At 37.8% G+C, this 18,735-nt stretch overlaps 1 protein-coding gene across 1 annotated transcript in view; it reads left to right on the top strand.

The window, feature by feature from the left end:
* Window positions 1–18,735, top strand: part of LOC102118970 (cation channel sperm-associated targeting subunit tau) — a 74,385-nt gene that overhangs the window by 29,985 nt on the left and 25,665 nt on the right. Inside the window, exons 5-8 of the mRNA XM_015432548.4 lie at window positions 6,944–7,066; window positions 13,806–13,850; window positions 14,832–14,900; window positions 17,398–17,477. Of these exons, the coding sequence (XP_015288034.2) occupies window positions 6,944–7,066; window positions 13,806–13,850; window positions 14,832–14,900; window positions 17,398–17,477 (317 nt within the window). The remainder of the gene's footprint in view (window positions 1–6,943; window positions 7,067–13,805; window positions 13,851–14,831; window positions 14,901–17,397; window positions 17,478–18,735) is intronic.

Genomic DNA, 18,735 nt, shown 5'->3' with positions numbered 1-18,735 from the left:
GTCTAAGTCTCTTTGTAAGTCTCTAAGGACTTGGTTTATGAATCTGGGTGCTCCTGTATTGGGTGCATATATATTTAGGATAGTTAGCTCTTCTTGTTGAATTGATCCCTTTACCATTATGTAATGGCCTTCTTTGTCTCTTTTGATCTTTGTTGGTTTAAAGTCTGTTTTATCAGAGACTAGGATTGCAACCCCTGCCTTTTTTTGTTTTCCATTTGCTTGGTAGATCTTCCTCCATGCCTTTATTTTGAGCCTATGTGTGTGTCTGCATGTGAGATGGGTCTCCTGAATACAGCACACTGATGGGTCTTGACTCTTTATCCAATTTGCCTGTCTGTGTCTTTTAATTGGACTATTTAGTCCATTTACATTTAAGGTTAATATTGTTTTGTGTGAACTTGATCCTGTCATTATGATATTAGCTGGTTATTTTGCTCATTAGTTGATGCAGTTTCTTCCTAGCATCGATGGTCTTTACATTTTGGCATGTTTTTGCAATGGCTGGTACTGGTCATTCCTTTCCATGTTTAGTGCTTCCTTCAGGATCTCTTGTAGGGCAGGCCTGGTGGTGACAAAATCTCTCAGAAATTTGCTTTTCTGTAAATGATTTTGTTTCTCCTTCAGTTGCGAAACTTAGGTTGACTGGATATGAAATTCTGAGTTGAATATTCTTTTCTTTAAGAATGTTGAATATTGGCCCCCACTCTCTTCTGGCTTGTAGAGTTTCTGCCAAGAGATCTGCTGTTAGTCTGATGGGCTTCCCTTTGTGGGTAACCCGGCCTTTCTCTCTGGCTGCCCTTAACATTTTTTCCTTCATTTCGGCTTTGGTGAATCTGACAATTATGTGTCTTGGAGTTGCTCTTCTTGAGGAGTATCTTTGTGGCATTTTCTGTACTTCCTGAATTTAAATGTTGGCCTGCTTTGCTAGGTTGGGGAAGTTCTCCTGGATAATATCCTGCAGAGTATTTTCCAGCTTGGATCCATTCTCCACTTCATTTTCAGGCACACCAATCAGACATAGATTTGGTCTTTTCACATAGTCCCATATTTCTTGGAGGCTTTGTTCATTTCTTTTTACTCTTTTTTCTCTAAAGTTCTTTTCTCGCTTCATTTCATTCATTTGATCTTCAATCACTGATACTCTTTCTTCCAGTTGATCGAGTAGGTTAGTGCAGCTTGTGCATTTGTCACGTAGTTCTCGTGTCATGGTTTTCATCTCTATCAGTTCGTTTATGGACTTCTCTGCATTGATTATTCTAGTTATCCATTTTTCCATTCTTTCTTCAAGGTTTTTAGTTTCTTTGTGCTGGATACGTAGTTCCTCCTTTAGCTCTGAGAAGTTTGATCGACTGAAGCCTTCTTCTCTCAACTCGTGAAAGTCATTCTCTGTCCAGCTTTGTTCTGTTGCTGGCCAAGAGCTGCATACCTTTGGAGGGGCAGATGCCCTCTGATGTTTTGAATTTCCAGCTTTTCTGCACTGCTTTTTCCCCATCTTTGTGGTTTTATCTGCCTTTGGTCTTTGATGATGCTGATGTACTGATGGGGTTTTGGTGTGGGTGTCCTTTCTGTTTGTTAGTTTTCCTTCTAACAATCAGGACCCTCAGCTGCAGGTCTGTTGGAGTTTGCTTGAGGTCCACTCCAGACCCTGTTTGCCTGGGTATCAGCAGTGGAGGCTGCAGAAGATAGAATATTGCTGAATGGCAAGTTTTGCTGTCTGATTCTTGCTCTGGAAGCTTCGTCTCAGAGGTGTACCCAGCCATGTGAGGTGTGAGGTGTCAGTCTGCCCCTAGTGGGCGTGTCTCCCAGTTAGGCTACTTGGGGGTCAGGGACCCACTTGAGTATGCAGTCTGTCCATTCTCAGATCTCAAGCTCCATATTGGGAGAACCACTGCTCTCTTCAAAGCTGTCAGACGGGGTCATTTACATCTGACAAGGTTTCTGCTGCTTTTTGTTTTAGCAATGCCCTGTCCCCAGAGGTGGAATCTACAGAGGCAGGCAGGCCTCCTTGAGCTGTGGTGGGCTCCACCCACTTCGTGCTTCCCGGTGGCTTTGTTTACCTACTTAAGCCTCAGCAATGGCAGGCACAACTCTCCCAGCCTCGCTGTCCCCTTGCAGTGAGATCTCAGACTGCTGTGCTAGCAATGAGGGAGTCTCTGTGGGCATGGGACCCTCCGAGCCAGGCATGGGATATAATCTCTGGTGTGCTATTTCCTAAGACTCTTGGTAAAGCGCAGTGTTAGGGTGGGAATTACCTGATTTTCCAGGTGTTGTGTGTCTCAGTTTCCCTTGGCTAGGAAAAGGAATTCTCTTCCCCCTTGCGCTTCCCAGGTGAGGTGATGCCTCACCCTGCTTCAGCTCTCGCTGGTCGGGCTGCACCCACTGACCAGCACTGACTGTCCTGTCCAACACACCCTAGAGAGGTGAATCCGGTACCTCAGTTGAAAATGCAGAAATCACCTCTTTTCTGTGTCGCTCACGCTGGGAGCTGGAGGCTGGAGCTGTTCCTATTTGGCCATCTTGGGCGCCCCCGCTGTGGATTATTTTTTTTTCCTACCTGTTTTGTCTTCTTTTCTTCAGCTCCAGGATTGAGTACAGTTGATGCTTAGACAACACAGGCACTGAGGCACTGACCCCCACTCTGCAGTCAAAACTCTGACTTCCCCAGTCAGTAGACTACTAATAGTCTACTATTGACTAGAATATTTACTGATAACATAAACAGTTGATTGACACATATTTTGTGTGTTATATTTTATATATTGTATTCTTACAATACCGCAACTAGAGAAAAGAAAATGTGAAGAAAATCATAGGGAAAAGAAAGCATATTTACTGTTCATTAAGTGGAAGAGGATCATCATAAAGATCTTCATTCTTGTTTTCACATTGAGCAGGCTGAGAAAGAAGAGAGGTTGGTCTTGCTGTCTCAAAGGTGGGAGAGGAGGTAGTGGTGGAGGAGGTAAAAGGAGAGGCAGGCACATTGGGTCTAACTTTTATTGAAAAGAAAAACCATGTTTAAGTGGACTCATGCAGCTCAAACCATGTTGTTCAAAGGTCAACTGTATTTTACAATTTCATTGCATTTTTCTTCTTTCTTGTTTTGGAGATTATACACTACTCTTTTTAAAAATGGCTATCAGGCTGAGGCAGGAGAATGGCGTAAACCCGGGAGGCGGAGCTTGCAGTGAGCTGCGATCCGGTCACTGCACTGCAGCCTGGGCGACAGAGCGAGACTCCGTCTCAAAAACAAAAAAAAAAACAAAAAAAAAAACAAAAACAAAAATGGCTATCATGGAAATTTTGTATGCTTTATCAAATCTGATGTTTAACAATACCCTCATCCTTCATCCTTCTCCTGGGAAGAGCAAGGATCTTAGAAACTTTAATTCCATTTATTGCCCTTAACTAATATGTTATTATGGTCTCTTTTTTTTTGTATTTTTAATTCCCCTGTGTTATAATTTGTATTTATTTAATATAGTCTATATTTGTTTAGTTTACCTACGTATTTGCCACTTTAACTTTTCTTACAGCTCAGATCATCCTCCTGGGGTCAGTTACCTTCTGTCAGAACTATTTATTTAGAATTATTTTTCCTGTGAGAGTTAATTGGTGACATAATTATTTTGTTTGCCTGGTCTTTTTTTTTTTTTTTCCTTGTTCTGTAGGGAATTTTTTTTTTTTTTTTTAATACTTTAAGTTCTGGGATACATGTGTAGAATGGGCAGGTTTGTTACATAGATATACACGTGCCATGGTGGTTTGCTGCACCCATCATACCGTCACCTACATTAGGTATTTCTCCTAATGCTATTCCTCCCTTATCCCCCTACCCCTTGATAGGCCCCTCCCTGTGTGATGTTCCCCTCCCTGTGTCCATGTGTTCTCATTTTTCAACTCCCACTTACGAGTGAGAACATGTGGTGTTTGGTTTTCTATTAGTTTGAAGGTCTTTATGCCATTCTCATTTTTGAATGAAAATTTTATTGAGTATAGAATTGTAAATTTGCAGTTATTTTCTGAAGTATCATTTCACTATCTCTTAGCATCCATATTTGTTGAAGAGAAGTCACTTGTCAGCCTGTCACCTTTGAAAATAATGTATCTTTCTCTGTGTGTGTGTGTTATAAATATTTTTCTTCTAATTTCACTCTGATGTGTCTGTATTTGGGTTTCTGTATATTATGTTCGGATTTATTGGCTGCTTAACCTGGATTGTTGATGTTCATTAGTTATGAAAAATTATTAGTTAATGTTTCTTTCTTTCTTTTCTTTCTTTCTTTCTTTCTTTCTTTCTTTCTTTCTTTCTTTCTTTCTTTCTTTCTTTCTTCCTTTTCTTTCTTGCTTTCTTTCTTTCTTTCTTTCTCTTTCTTTTCTTTTCTTTTCTTTTCTTTTCTTTTCTTTTCTTTTCTTTTCTTTTCTTTCTTTTCTTTCTTTGACAGAGTCTCACTCTGTCACCCAGGCTGGAGTGCAGTGGCACAATCTCGGCTCACTGCAACCTCCACCTCCTGGGTTCAAGCGATTCTCTTGCCTCAGCTTCCTGAGTAGCTGGGATTACAGGTGCGTGACACCATGCCCAGCTAATTTTTGTATTTTTAGTAGATACAGGGTTTCATCATGTTGGTCAGACTGGTCTCGAATTCCTGACCTCATGATTCACCCACCTCGACCTCCCAAAGTGCTGGGATTACAGGCATGAGCCACTATGCCTGGCTAGCTAATATTTCTTAAAATAGTGCCTCTCTGCTCCATTTTCTTAATCCTTTATTTCCTTTCCTTGGACTCTGGTTAACTTATGTTAGGTATTCTTACACTATCTTCCATGTCTTTTAACCTATAAAAAATATTTTTCATCACTTTGTCTCTCTGCCTTGCATTCTACATAATTCTTGTGATCTTTATTTTGTTTTATTATTAGTTTTATTGAGACAGGGTCTCTCTCTGTCACCCACACTGGAGGGCAGTGGCACCATCACGGCTCACTGAAACCTCAACCTTCTGAGCTCAAGTGATCCTCCTATCTCAGCCTCCTGAGTAACTGGGACTAAAGACGTGCACTACTATGCTTGGCTACTTTTCATATTTTTTTGTAGAGACGGGATTTTGCCATGTTGCCAAGGCTAGTATCAAATGCCTGGGCTGGAGCAATTCACCTGCCTTGGCCTCCCAAAGTGCTGGGATTCCTTAATTCTGGTTCATTAATTCTCCAAAGCTGCATCAGATTTGTGGTTGAGTTGATATAGTGTTTTTATTCAATTGTTTTAGTTATCATTTCTACAAGTTGTTCCTTGTTTAGGTTTGTTAAATCATTTTTAGTTTTCTGTGCCAGGAGTATATTTTCAGCTTGGTTTTTGTTCCTTTAAACATAGTAAACATAGCTCGTTAAAATTCCAATATTTAAAGTTTTTTGGGGGTCTATTTTTGCTATTCTCATTTGTGGCACTTTGTTTCCATGCTGACTGAGTTATTTTTGACTGTTAACTGCTCATTTTCCTTGGAAAATTATTTATGGAACTTCTTTGAGGTCTAGGATGAAAGCAGTAGCTCTACGAAAGATTTGTGTTTCTTCTAAGGCAACCGAGTCCACTACCAGTTTGAGAGAGTTTTAAACTAAATTCCACTTGAGATATTTTTAAAAATTTAAGTTGACCTGTTTATTTGTTTATGTTATGACAAAATATACATAATATAAAGTTTACCATGTAAACCATTTTACGTGTCTGGCTCAAAATTTTTTATAAGATTCAGTGACTGTGACTTTAGGCTGCAATTTCGCTGAACCGGTTTTCGTTTATAGCTTATTAGGGACCCCACACTCCGTTCTACTCAGCAGTACAACTTTCCTTGCAGCCTTCTATAGATACATGATGGGAGAAGGGGTTCTCCATTCACCGAAGCCATGGCCCTTTGGGTTCTCAGCTTTCTGGGAGGACGGTTGGGCAAGGACCGTCTGCTAAATGTATCCTGTCTTGTCTTCTAGAGAGACTTTGCCATTCAAGACCATACAAACTGCAGTTTTAGGTCACCTGATTGGGAAGTGCCCTTAGGGCAAATGTAACTTCAGGGTCTAGTTTACTTCTCTGAGTGTCTGCCAGTACTTGGAGTTTCATATGATTATGTCTCACCATTTTATTTACCCTGTTTTGCTTTTAAAATGGTATTTTAAATATTTTATTGAGCATTTGTAGTTTTCTGCTTCTGATAATCCGAATGCCAAATTGTGGAAAAATGGAGCCTGCCCTCTTAACTAGTCTGCTGGCACACAGGGCTTGCAGATCCCTTTTTTCTCATTTCTCGGGGGAAGACGGTCACGAACATAACTTTAAGAAGGCTGATATAGGCTCTGATGTCAACCATCAGGAGAGACACTGTAGGAAGGCACCTGGATTCTTAGGAGTGGGGAGGCATGACTTTGTTTCTAATTAGCAAGAGAGTGGACAGATACTAAAGGTTACATAATAATGGTACTGTGCTCCAGAGCTCAGGGTTGGGAGAGAGTTTCAAGTTCAGGCAATAGTATATGTGTTATCAAAAAGTTAAAGAACAGAGACTGAAAAGGATATTAGATATTTTTTAGTGTTGGATATTTGGATAACCTGTATTTGGATTATCTGGATTATTTGGATTTCATATTGGGTAGTTGATTATCTTTGATAGTGTAATTTCAATAGAGTATTGAGGGTGAACTTTTGTATAGCGTTAAAAAGAGAATGTAGGCAATGAGTGTTTCCAAAAGACGATAATTGCCGTTAGATATAAGCAAGATCTTCATTTTGTTGATATTAGTATATATGTGACTGTGAGGTTGAAAGTTACAAAGCTAATGACATATAAAAACGAATCACTAGGTATGCAAATAATGTAATAGTATAGTGGATGTATGTGTTCAGAAATATTTAGGCTCAAATTTAATGCTGCTTTTCTTATATATTCTGATATTGAGGTTCCCAGACGTTATGATGATGAGCGGAATAATATTTTATTGGAACTCATACAATATGACAATACAGAAAAACGTGCCTTCTTGTTAGGGAGTGTTCAGGTACACCTTTATGAAGTAATTCAGGTATGTATAAATGATTTTTTTCACCTTGGTATCATGTTGCCAGTTGGTTGTCCAGTTTGTTGTTGTGATTTATTATACTTGACGGGCTTTTTTGTTTATCATCTGCCTTCAAATTCGTGTGCTTAAGAAATAAAATCTCCCTTTGGCTATATATTTTTTAAAAGAGTTGGCTTATAGTAGCATAATGTTTTTAAAAATTTATTTTCCAGCCTGTAATCCCAGCACTTTGGGAGGCCAAGGCGGACAGATCAACTGAGGTTGGGAGTTCGAGACTAGCCTGACCAACATGGAGAAACCGCATCTCTACTAAAAATACAAAATTAGCTGGACATGGTGACGCATGCCTGTAATCCCAGCTACTTGGGAGGCTGAGGCAGGAGAATCGCTTGAACCTGGGAGGCGGAGGTTGCGGTGAGCCGAGATCGTGCCATTGCACTCCAGCCTGGGCAACAAGAGCAATATTCCATCTCAAAAAAAAAATATTTTCCAGAATACATATATATATATGAAATTAAGTAACCAAAAAACCCACACTTAGACTTTTAGGTTGTATCACTAACTAACTTTCTGGAAAATAAAATTTCTTGGCCCACTGCAGCCTCCTCCTCCCTGGCTCAAGGGGTTCTCCTGCCTCAGCCTCCCCACTATTTGGGACTACAGATACATGCCACTGCACCTGACTACTCATTGTATTTTTAGTAGAGACAGGGTTTTGCTATGTTGCCCAGGCTGGTCTCGTACTCCTGAGCTCAAATAATCTGCCCGCCTCAGCCTCCCAAAGTGTTGGGATTACAGGCCTGAGCCACCGTGCCTGGCTATTTAAATTTGCAAATAAAAGTTGCATATATTTATCATGTACAGAATGATGTTTTGAAATATGTATACATTGTAGAATGGCTAAATAGAGTTATACATGCTTTATTATGTTTCTGAAATGTCTTAAGACATGACTGAAGCTGCAAACTCTGTCCCTTAGTTGGCAACACAAATTTTGGTTTAGTTCTTTCATCCTTAGCTGAGCTGCTTATAGACTTCCTTGTGCATGTGTCTTTTAGGGGTTAGCCAAAGATGTGGGCAGAGTTTATACACAGATTTTGTGGTTGCTTCCCTCTTGTTTTCTCTTTTCTAGGAGTCCTTTTCACTTTCCAGCAGCTCATTTTGTGGTTGTGTTGAACTCAGAGTCAAGAACTTATTGATTAGTGAATAAGTACAAACAACCTAAAGTATTTTCAGGAATATTTTTTGTTGCATACAGCAAGGAAGTCTTCAAAGACTAATGGGGTTATGTCAACAGCCAGATTGCAGGGACTCCTATTGGCCAACTTCAGAATAACTTGAACATAGATAATTACAACATTCTGAATAAAGGAAAATTTATGACTCCATGATAATCTTCAAAAAAGAAAAGAAAAGAGGTGGCATAGGAAGAAAAAGGAAATTTTTAAAACAAAAGAATACCAGTTTATGAATGTGGAAGTAATGAAAGAATTACAAATTATTGTTTTTGCAACTCTTTATAATGAATAATGATTAATTCAGTCAATATTTAGTAATGGCACCAAAAACCATTAGGTAAAAGGTTATTGGGAAGCAAGATATTTGCATGGCGCCATAGTAACAGTGCAGGGGAAATGTTCCTCTCTACAATAGAGAGATGTGGTAGTTGCCACTTTAACCAAGAGCTCGAATTTAGCATAATGAATTGTGGATAACTCAGCATCATGTACTTCCTGTAGTGATACAATGTGATGTACACAACATTATCTGTGACTTATCGTCATCAGAAATGTTTAACCTGGCTGGCTGCGGTGGCTCAGGCCTGTAATCCCAACACTTTGAGAGACTAAAGTGGGAGAGTTGTTGAGGCCAGGAGTTGGAGACCAGTCTGGCAACATAGCAAGACCCTGTCTCTACACACAGAATTAGCCAGGTGTGGTGGCATGTGCCTATAGTCCAAGTGACTTGGGAGATTGAGGCAGAAGGATTGATTGGGTCCAGGAGTTCAAGACTGCAGTGAGCTATGATCGTGCTGCTGCACTCCAGCTTGGGTGACAGAGTAAGACCCTGCCTCAAAAAAAACAAACAAAAAACAAAAAAGTTCAACCCAAATCTAATCAAGCTGAGTGTAGAACTAACTTCAAGTTTACGGGAATTTAGTAAGTAGGGAAAAAGTTAAACAATACCTTAAGATAATACAGAAATGGGACATACCAGTGTAGATTCTTTAAATAGTGGTGATCATTAAAAAAAAAAAAATGCACCAAAGATGGAAGAAACTGTTCTAGATTTAAAGAGATACAACCAATTTGACTGAATACAGATTTGAAAAAGTTATAAAAGACTCTCTTGGGAGCCAGGCATGGTGGTTCACACCTGTGATTCCAGGACTTTGGGAAGCTGAGGGAGGTGGATTGCTTGAGCCCAGGAGTTTGAGACCAGCCTGGGGAACGTGGTAAAACCCCTTCTCTAAAACAAACAAACAAGCAAACAAAAAAACCCCCAAAACCCACAAAACAAAACCCACAAAAAAACACCCACAAAAAATTAGCCAGGCATGGTGACACCTGCCTGTAGTCCCAGCTACATGCGGGGCTGAGGCAGGAGAATCACATAAGCCCAGTGAGGTCAAGGCTGCAGTGAGCCATGATTGCACCACTGTACCCCAGCCTGGGCAACAGAGTGAGACCCTGTCTCAAAAAAGGAAACATAAACATAAATAAAAGACATTTTTGGGACAATTAGGAAAATTTAATAAATATTTACTGAATATTAGAAAAAATTCTAGAATTGTTAATTTTCTTGGGTATAATACTGATATTGTAGATATATAAGTATGAATATTCTTATTTTTACAGTATCCAAAGTAAAGTTTTAAAATTGGGAATGAAGAGTAATGATTATTGCAAGTTATAAATAGATCAGCAAACATATATCTATACACACACAGAGATTTTAAAAAATGGCACACTGTTAAACAATTTTAACAGTTGTTAAACAAATATTTGAATTTCTTTACTCTTCCATGGAGTGTATTTTTTGGAGTCTTTTGAGTGGTTTGTGTGTTTGAAAATTTTCATGATAAGAACTTGGGGAAAATCAGATAAATTTCTAATACATAGAAAGAGATGAAGAAGGAGATAAACATATGGAGAAATGCATAAATATAAGCAACCAGAGAGTCTCAAAAATATTTTGGGAGAAGATCTTTGGAAATGACTAAAGTTCCTTTGACTATGGCAATTTAGGCATCAAAATATGTGACATTACATATTAGTTAATTTTTGTTCAAGAAAATGTAGAAACTTAAATACTTAGACTAGAAGCATATATGCAAACTTTTCAATATTTATTTTTATAAGATCAATAATATGCTAATATTGTAAAATACAAAGGTAAATTTTTTAAAATTCAAAAATCACCCATCATTCCACAATTCTAATATAATGTTTCATTGTTCAGAGTTTCTTTCCAATTCTTTCTTATAAACATAAACAGAAAAATAGAAAATATAAAAAGACCCAAATGCGTATTCTGGAACTGAAAAGTAAAATATCTGAAATTAAAAATTTGCGGATTGGGCTCAACAGCAGAATGGAGGTGCTAGAGGAAAGACTATTGTTTTCTTATAACTTTCTTTAAAATTTGTGTGACTATTTAAAGTAAAAATCATAACCTGATCTGTGCGGTTTATAATGTTTGGAGAGGTAATGCATATGACAACCATAGCATATAGCATAGGGAGAAGGTGAGGTCTAAAGGACTTTTATAATACAAGATTTTTGCATTTTCTTTATTTTATTATAATAAACATAGAGTTCAAGTCTTTATGTTGCTGCTTGTTGCCATCTTCTGTCTCCTTCCTCTCCCTCAAGAAAAAATGATTATCCAAAACTTTGTATTTATTATTCCCTTATTTTTTCATAACTTTACTACTTATGTATGATTGTAGAAATATTACTTTATATTTCTAAGTATAGTATGTTTCTAATATTAATACACTTAGCTAGTCTTAATTTTTTGCTGCTGTATAAAATTCCATATGGATATATTCCTGTTTGCCCATAAATTAATTTTTTAGCTGATTATTTATTTTTAATTGACAAATACTGCATATATTTATGGGGTACAATGTGATGTTTTGATCTATGTATACACTGAAAAAGGTTCAATCAAACCAATTAATATTTCCATCACCTCACCAACTTATCTTTTTTTATAATGAGGATGATGAAAATCTATTTTATTCAGCAATTTTGAAACATACAATACGTTATTATTAACCAGGCAGTGCAGTAGATCACTAGAACCTGCTCCTCCAGTCTAACTTTATACACATCCTCCCTTTCTCCATTCCTACCCCTACTCCCCAGCCTCTGGTAACCACCTTTCTACTGTTTCTATGAGATTGACTTGTTTAGATTCCACAGATAAGTGAGATCATACAGTGTTTGTCTTTCTGTGCCTGGCTTATTTCACTTAGCGTAAGATTCTCCAGTTTCATCCATGTCACAAATGACAGAATTTCTTTTTATTTTAAAGCTGCATAGTATTCCATTGCATGTAGGTATGTACACCACATACTCATCTGTTCATTTGGTGATGGACACTAGGTTGCTTCCATATCTTGGCTATCGTGCTGACATGAGTGCAGATATCTCTTTGACATACTGATTTCAATCCCTTTAAATGTATACTCAGAAGTGGGATTGCTGGATCATATAGTAATGATATTTTTAATTTTTTGAGTAACACCCATAGTATTTTCCAGAATGTCTGTACGGGTTAAATATCACTTATCTGAAAAAGTTTGGGACCAGAGGCATTTTGGACTTCTAATTTTTTTTTTTTATTTTGGAATATTTGCATACACATAATGAGATAGCTTGGGGATGAGACCCAATTCTAAACATGAAGTTCGTTTATGTTTCATATACATATTATACACATAGCCTAGTGGTAATTTTATATAATATTTTAAATAATTTTGTGCATGAAACAAAGTCTTCTTTGTATATTGATTGTGACTTGTCACATAGGCCAGGTATGGAATTTTTTACTTCTGGTGTCATTTTGGCACTCAAAAAGCCTCTGGAAAATTGTGGACCTACTCATAACAGCAGAGATGACTAGATATTGAGCAAGGATACGTGGTTTGAAAGATCCAGCCCTCCCTGAGAGATGAGAGAAGTACTCAGTCCTATCAGGAGTCAGCTTATCATGTAGAATTATGTTTAAGTAACCCCTCTCTCAGGAGGGTGCATGCATGTTTGTGTCTTTCGACAATGTCAGGCTTTTATTAATGCTATTTCAATCATGAAAGCCACAAGCTACATGGAGTTCCCAAGGAGCCAGTTCTCCTTAGTACCTCCCGTTCACTTGGCATGCCACGGGCACACAGGCTCAGGCCACTCCACAAGTCAGTCCATATTGCAAACATACCTAATAGTACACTTAATATGTAAACATTACATTCTACAACAAAGTAACATTTAATATCAAGAGGAAAAAGAAATAGGAGAAAAGGTTAACGAACTGGCCTATGGGGAGCAAAGAAGACAAAAGGAGCCCTGGTCTGGGCTGGGCAGTCCATCAGTTTTGCAAGGAGGAGTCTGAGGTTGCAGAACCTTCAGTGGCAGAAGTGAAGTTCTTATCACAAGTGGCTGTAAGATGGTGTCAGTTAAGATGGCTGTTTCGAGCTGCTGAAAGCCTAATCTTTTATAGTCACAGAGTCCTCTGCTGAAAACAGATAGTGGAAGAGTGTGCTTGTTTCTGTCCTTATCTGATTGAACGTAGTCTTTATTTTTTTATTTGTGCATTAAACAAAACATCTTATCCTTATTGGCAAAGTGCCCTATAAAATATAAAATGGAGTCTTTTTCTAAGATGGAGTTAGTTATGTCAAGGATGCTCAATACACCCTCAAAAACAATGTAGGCATGGCAGTTCCTTTAAGACTTTCAAAAAGGTGAACTGTAACTTAGCAGAACATTTTTGTCTACAACATAATATAAATACATTTATTTCTGTTACTTGAACTTGGAATTTTTATTTTCTTCTTTTGGACATTCCTTATGTTTGTACTTTGGCTATTAGGTTCATATGTGCATTTGAAAAATTATTACCTGATTTGTGGTTTAGATCAGTGGTCCCCAACCTTTTTGGCACCAGGGATGATTTTTGTGGAAGCAAATTTTTCCACAGACCAGCGTGGGGAGGGTGGGTCAAGATGGTTCAAGTGCATTACATTTATTGTGTACTTTATTTCTATTATTATTACATTGTAATATATAGTGAAATAACTATACAACTAACTCACCAGAACGTAGAATCAGTGGGAGCCCTGAGCTTGGTTTCCTGCAACTAGACAGTCCCATCTGGGGATGATGGGAGGCAATGACAGATCATCAGGCATTAGATTCTCCTAAGGAGCTCGCAACCTAGATCCCTTGCATGCACAGTTCACAATAGGGTTCGTGCTCCTGTGAGAATCTAATGCCCCCACTGATCTGGCAGGGGGTGAAGCTCAGGCGGTAATGTGAGTGATGGGAAGTGGCTGTAAATACAGATGAAGCTTTGCTCGCTTGCCCACCACTCATTTCCTGCTGTGCAGCCAGTTCCTAATGGGCCATGGACCAGTACCACTCCATAGTCTAGGGGTTGGGGACCCTTGGTTTAGATAATATACAGGGAAATACATGAGTAATTCTATATTTAAAATCTTTTATTTTATTTTTTCTAGAAAGGGTGCTTCATTGAAGAAGTCCAAGTGTTGCATAGAAACGTAGTAAGGACTTTCCTGAAACTTCTTAAGTTTTATGTGCATGTAATATTTTCTTAACATTTCATGTAACTTTACTCTGATATTATTTGTAGCCTACATGTTTTTTCTTCTTTTAGTTACTGTACCAGTCATGGTTTGAAATAGTAGAAATGTATGAAATAGGAAGTACAATATTTACTAACAAAAATCTCCTCTTCCTCCTCCTCCTCTTTTTTTTTTGGCTAAATGGTGATAAAGAAAATTAGAAATCATTGGGTAAGAGAGTAGAATGCCTCTGGCCACTGCCTTGACTGCATAGCCTCAGGAGCCTCACTTGCTAAATTGAGGAAGTATTATTTTTTTCTCTGGGGAGTTTCTAAAGAGTTGTTTACAGTTCTTAATTTAATTTCTTTTTAAGTCCTTAAAATTAGTAGTTAGATTAATTGATCTTTCTATTCAGAGAGACTTTTGCTGCCAGTGGCCAAAACAGGGGCCAGGAACATAAAAAACAGAATGATGGACACTTGACTTTATTACCTCTCATGCCCTCCTTTATTTCACATATAAGCAACCTGGGTTTCAGAGAAGTGAAATCACTTGTCTAAATCAAAATTTTATCTGAAACTGGGACTGGAGGTAAGAGGAGTGTTAGTAAATATTTAAAAATATACATGCATGAATGTATATTTATTCATATACATGTATGAACCTACATGTATATATATGTGTGTCAGTGTCTCATTGTAATCCTAGTAACAATTAGAAGTTGATATTTTCCATATTTTAATTGTATAATACTACTTAACTTTAACATAAAAGGTTTTAACATTTTAGGAACTCAAATTCTTCTGTAGGAGTTCCTTGTGTAAATGCTTTTTTAAAAGTCGGGAGGTTCATACTTTGGCTTTTCTAACTTACAGATCTGTAAAGTAAAAATATCACTTTTTGTCACTTCTCCATTAAAATATCATCCTGATCAAACAATAAAATTTACCACATGTTTAGTTTGTCTGCAGGTTGGAGGTGGAATTTATGTTCTCCTATGGAAACTTTGGTTATGGATTTTCACATCAGGTTAGTTCCCCGCTTTTAAAAGATTATTCTGTTGTAACTCTTCAGTCAAATTATCCTCTTCTGAGGCTCTATTTCAGTTTGATCAATTACTTAAAATAAATATTTTTAAAAGATGCTTCTTTACCTCCCGATCTTGGGGTATGTGGGCTTTTCTTCAGCCTAAAGAAAGATGAGACTTTACTATGATTTGTTTATACATTTTAAAGCAATGATATTTTATTCGACATGTCTTTATTATAAAACTTGATTTTAAGCTAGGCGTGGTGGCTCACACCCATAATCCCAACACTTTGGGAGGCCGCGCTGGGTGAATCACCTGAGGCTGGGAGTTCGAGACCAGCCTTTCCAACACAGCAAAACCCCATCTCTACTAAAAATACAAAAATTAGCCGGGCATGGTGGCAGGCACCTGTAATCCCAGCTACTCGGGAGACTGGAGCAGGAGAATCGCTTGAACCTGGGAGACGGGAGTTGTAGTGAGCCGAGATCGTACCACAGCACTCCAACCTGGGCGATAGAGTGAAACTCTGTCTCAAAAAAATAAAATAAAACTTGCTTTTATTTGTGTGTACACATACATATTGATGTAATTTAAGGCACCAGTATTCAAGAAATCAGTGTCGATTTCTGCATCTAAAAATAGTTATTAAAAATTGAGTAATTGCCTGGCCTGGTGGCTCACACCTGTAATCCTAGCTATTCTGGAGGCTGAAGCAGGAGGATCACATGAGTCAGCCTGGGCAACGCAGTGAGATCCTGCTCTGGGAAAACAAAATGGAGTAATTGATCTAATTCAGATAATATTTTGTACTCATACGGTCCTTTCCTCCACAGTTATTTCAACGTCTGATGTTATTTGAACTCTCCTTGATTCATCAAGAGAGTAATAAACCCAAAGAAGATCTCTTCCTAGTTTTGACTTCCTCCTTTAAATTCACTACCATAGGTCCACATTGCCACAAATACTTTTATGTGCTAACCTATATCCTTTTTTTTTCATTATGTCCTTAGGCCAGATTCCTAGAAAGGAAATTCTTGTCCAGAACAATGACCTTTTCAAGGAATTGTTCCAGAAAAGTTGTACCAATATATACTGTCATCAAATATTGAAAGAACTCTTAATATTCCTGGATGTCATCAGTTTTATGGTATTCAAAAATGCAGTCCTGTTAGTGCTGCTGTTGTGTAGGGGAAATGACCTTTATTTGCATATCATTTTTCACTTTCAGTTTTTCCTGTTTTAAAGTTTTGGGTCTTTTTTTTTTTTTTTTTTTGAGACGGAGTCTCACTCTGTCGCCCGGGCTGGAGTGCAGTGGCTTGATCTCAGCTCACTGCAAGCTCCGCCTCCTGCGTTTACGCCATTCTCCTGTCTCAGCCTCCCGAGTAGCTAGGACTACAGGCGCCCGCCACCTCGCCCAGCTAGTTTTTGTTTTTGTATTTTTTAGTAGAGACGGGGTTTCACCGTGTTAGCCAGGATGGTCTCGATCTCCTGACCTCGTGATCCGCCCGTCTCGGCCTTCCAAAGTGCTGGGATTACAGGCTTGAGCCACCGTGCCCGGCCTTTGGGTCTTTTTAAATTAGGAATTGAGAGTGAAGATATCAGCCTTATTAAACAAGTCTACCACTATGTTAACTGAGAAGTCTCTGTAATATGTTTTAAAATCTTGCCTATATTATAATGATGTTTAATACATTTTGAATCAGAAGTAATATACAGATGAAAGCCACAAGGAACAAGCTTTTTTTCCCTTCTTTGCTTTGATTTTTTACTTTTTCTTCTGTTATTTTAAAAATTTCTTATCATAATTAGGCCTTATAGGGACCCCTAATTGTTTACTCCTTTTGTGACAGTTATAGCACATGAGCACCAACTCCAGAGGTAGGTTTTGTGTCTGAACATAAGTATAATATGTAGTAATAGTCATTTTTAAGGAGAGTTATTCTTTTCAGATAAAACTGGGCAAGTATTATTTTATGTAGGTGGAATCTACTAAAAACCAGGAACAAAGGAATTGTACAGAAAAAAATGGGATATATAATAAAAGTTCAAAATAAAAACTTGATTTTATATCTATGAACTTTTCAGTGATATGGTCCCCTACTTAACCTATCGTGATACTGTAAACAGGGCACTACACTGGGGGCAGACAAAGCTACATTCAAGTCCTGACTTTTGCCTATTGTGTAGCCTTGAACAAATTACTGATCTTCAGTATCATCTGTAGAATATGCTTAGTTACTTACCGTATAGGTTTATTGAGATAGTTAAATAAGATTAAAAGTATAATAAAATGCTTGGCAAATATTTAGTACCTAATAAATGTTAATTTTTTCTTTCCTCTCTTAATTCCTTATTTCCTTACATGTCTCATTTAAGGCCTATTTCATAGTCCTGGGTTATTCATAGCATTATGGTATTAATATGGTGTGATATTACAATTAGTGAGTTTTAATTGTAACTAAGCAGTGCTAAAATACACTTACATTTTTTTTTCAGTTAAAACCTCTTCAGAAAATTACTGAACCATCCATGTTTATGAATCCTACACCACCTCCAGAAAGAACAGATCCCGTGACGTAAGTGTTTTAAGTCTCGTTAATATGGTCAGATCATGTGACATTTAAAACAATTTTAATCCGTTTGGTGGAGCATTTTGGTGGAGTTCTTTTAAGAAGTCCCCAGGACATGGCCAAGATGGGGCAGACTCTGAGGTGCAGAGAGTAGTGAATTGTTTTGCTTAATAACAGGGAGAAATTTTTAATTTCTGAGTATAGCCCTGGATAGAGGAGTTGAGGATGTGTGGAGATAAAAGAAGAGAAGGAGTGCCAAGTTCATGGCTGAAGGAGGGAAGGAGTAGCTTAATAAGGAAAGCAGGCTAAGCAGATACCCCTTTTGGGAAAAGAGGTGAGAGACTTAACATCAGACTGTCTGATAGTTATCAATTTTCTGCCCTGCAGTAGAGTAATGTTACCCTTACCTCCACACCACTCCAACTGCTATAAAATCATCTGTAAAAAGTCTATGGTAAAAAAAAGTCATTAGCAAACCAAAAGTAACTTAAAATATAGTATACTAATCAATCTTGAAATTTCAACAATAAAAATAGATTATAGAAAAATAAGCACCTGAGAAAGAGATTTAATCCATAGTGTTATCCAAGAATAAGAAATGGAAAAAAGCTGAAATGGGATTGAGGGAATTAGGTATTGCATGGGAAATTGTGTTCTGAAGTGCTTATTTTCCTATAGTCTCACCAACACTGGATATTATCATTAAAAGTCTCTATCTATTTGATATTGGTGATTTGTTGAAATAGTAAAGCTGAATTTTTTCTTATGTTTATTTATTTTTCTTCTTCATACATTGATTAAATAAACATTTATTGAATGTCTGCTATATCCCAAGTCATGGCAGATACAAAGACATGTGAGGCCTTCTCCTTGCCCTTGATGCAAAGTAACATAAAAAATAATTACTATGATGATGCAAATGGAATAAAAGCCCTTCAAGAACCAAAAAAGAACTGTGAGACAGCCAAGGAGCTTCTAATTCTTGTTAGGGAAGTTGGAGAGGAAAGAATGATTAAATAAGGCTCCACAAAAGAAAGTGCTTAGAGTGAGACTTGTAAAAGTGGTAGTAGTGCATCTGGCTGATTTTGGAGGAGTGAGGGGACACATTCTCTTGATAGGGCACATAAATAAAAGCAGGGAGCCATAAGAGGCTCTATTATGTTGGAGAACAGTCTTCAGTTGAGAGTGGCTAAGAGATTAGGAGCAAGGAGGAGAGCAACGAGGGATGAGCTAGAGTAATTGGCAGGGGCAAGACACAGTGATT

The sequence above is a fragment of the Macaca fascicularis genome, chromosome 12, assembly GCF_037993035.2.
Source record: "Macaca fascicularis isolate 582-1 chromosome 12, T2T-MFA8v1.1".
Lineage (NCBI taxonomy): Eukaryota > Metazoa > Chordata > Mammalia > Primates > Cercopithecidae > Macaca > Macaca fascicularis.
This window is presented reverse-complemented; position numbering and strand designations above follow the sequence as displayed.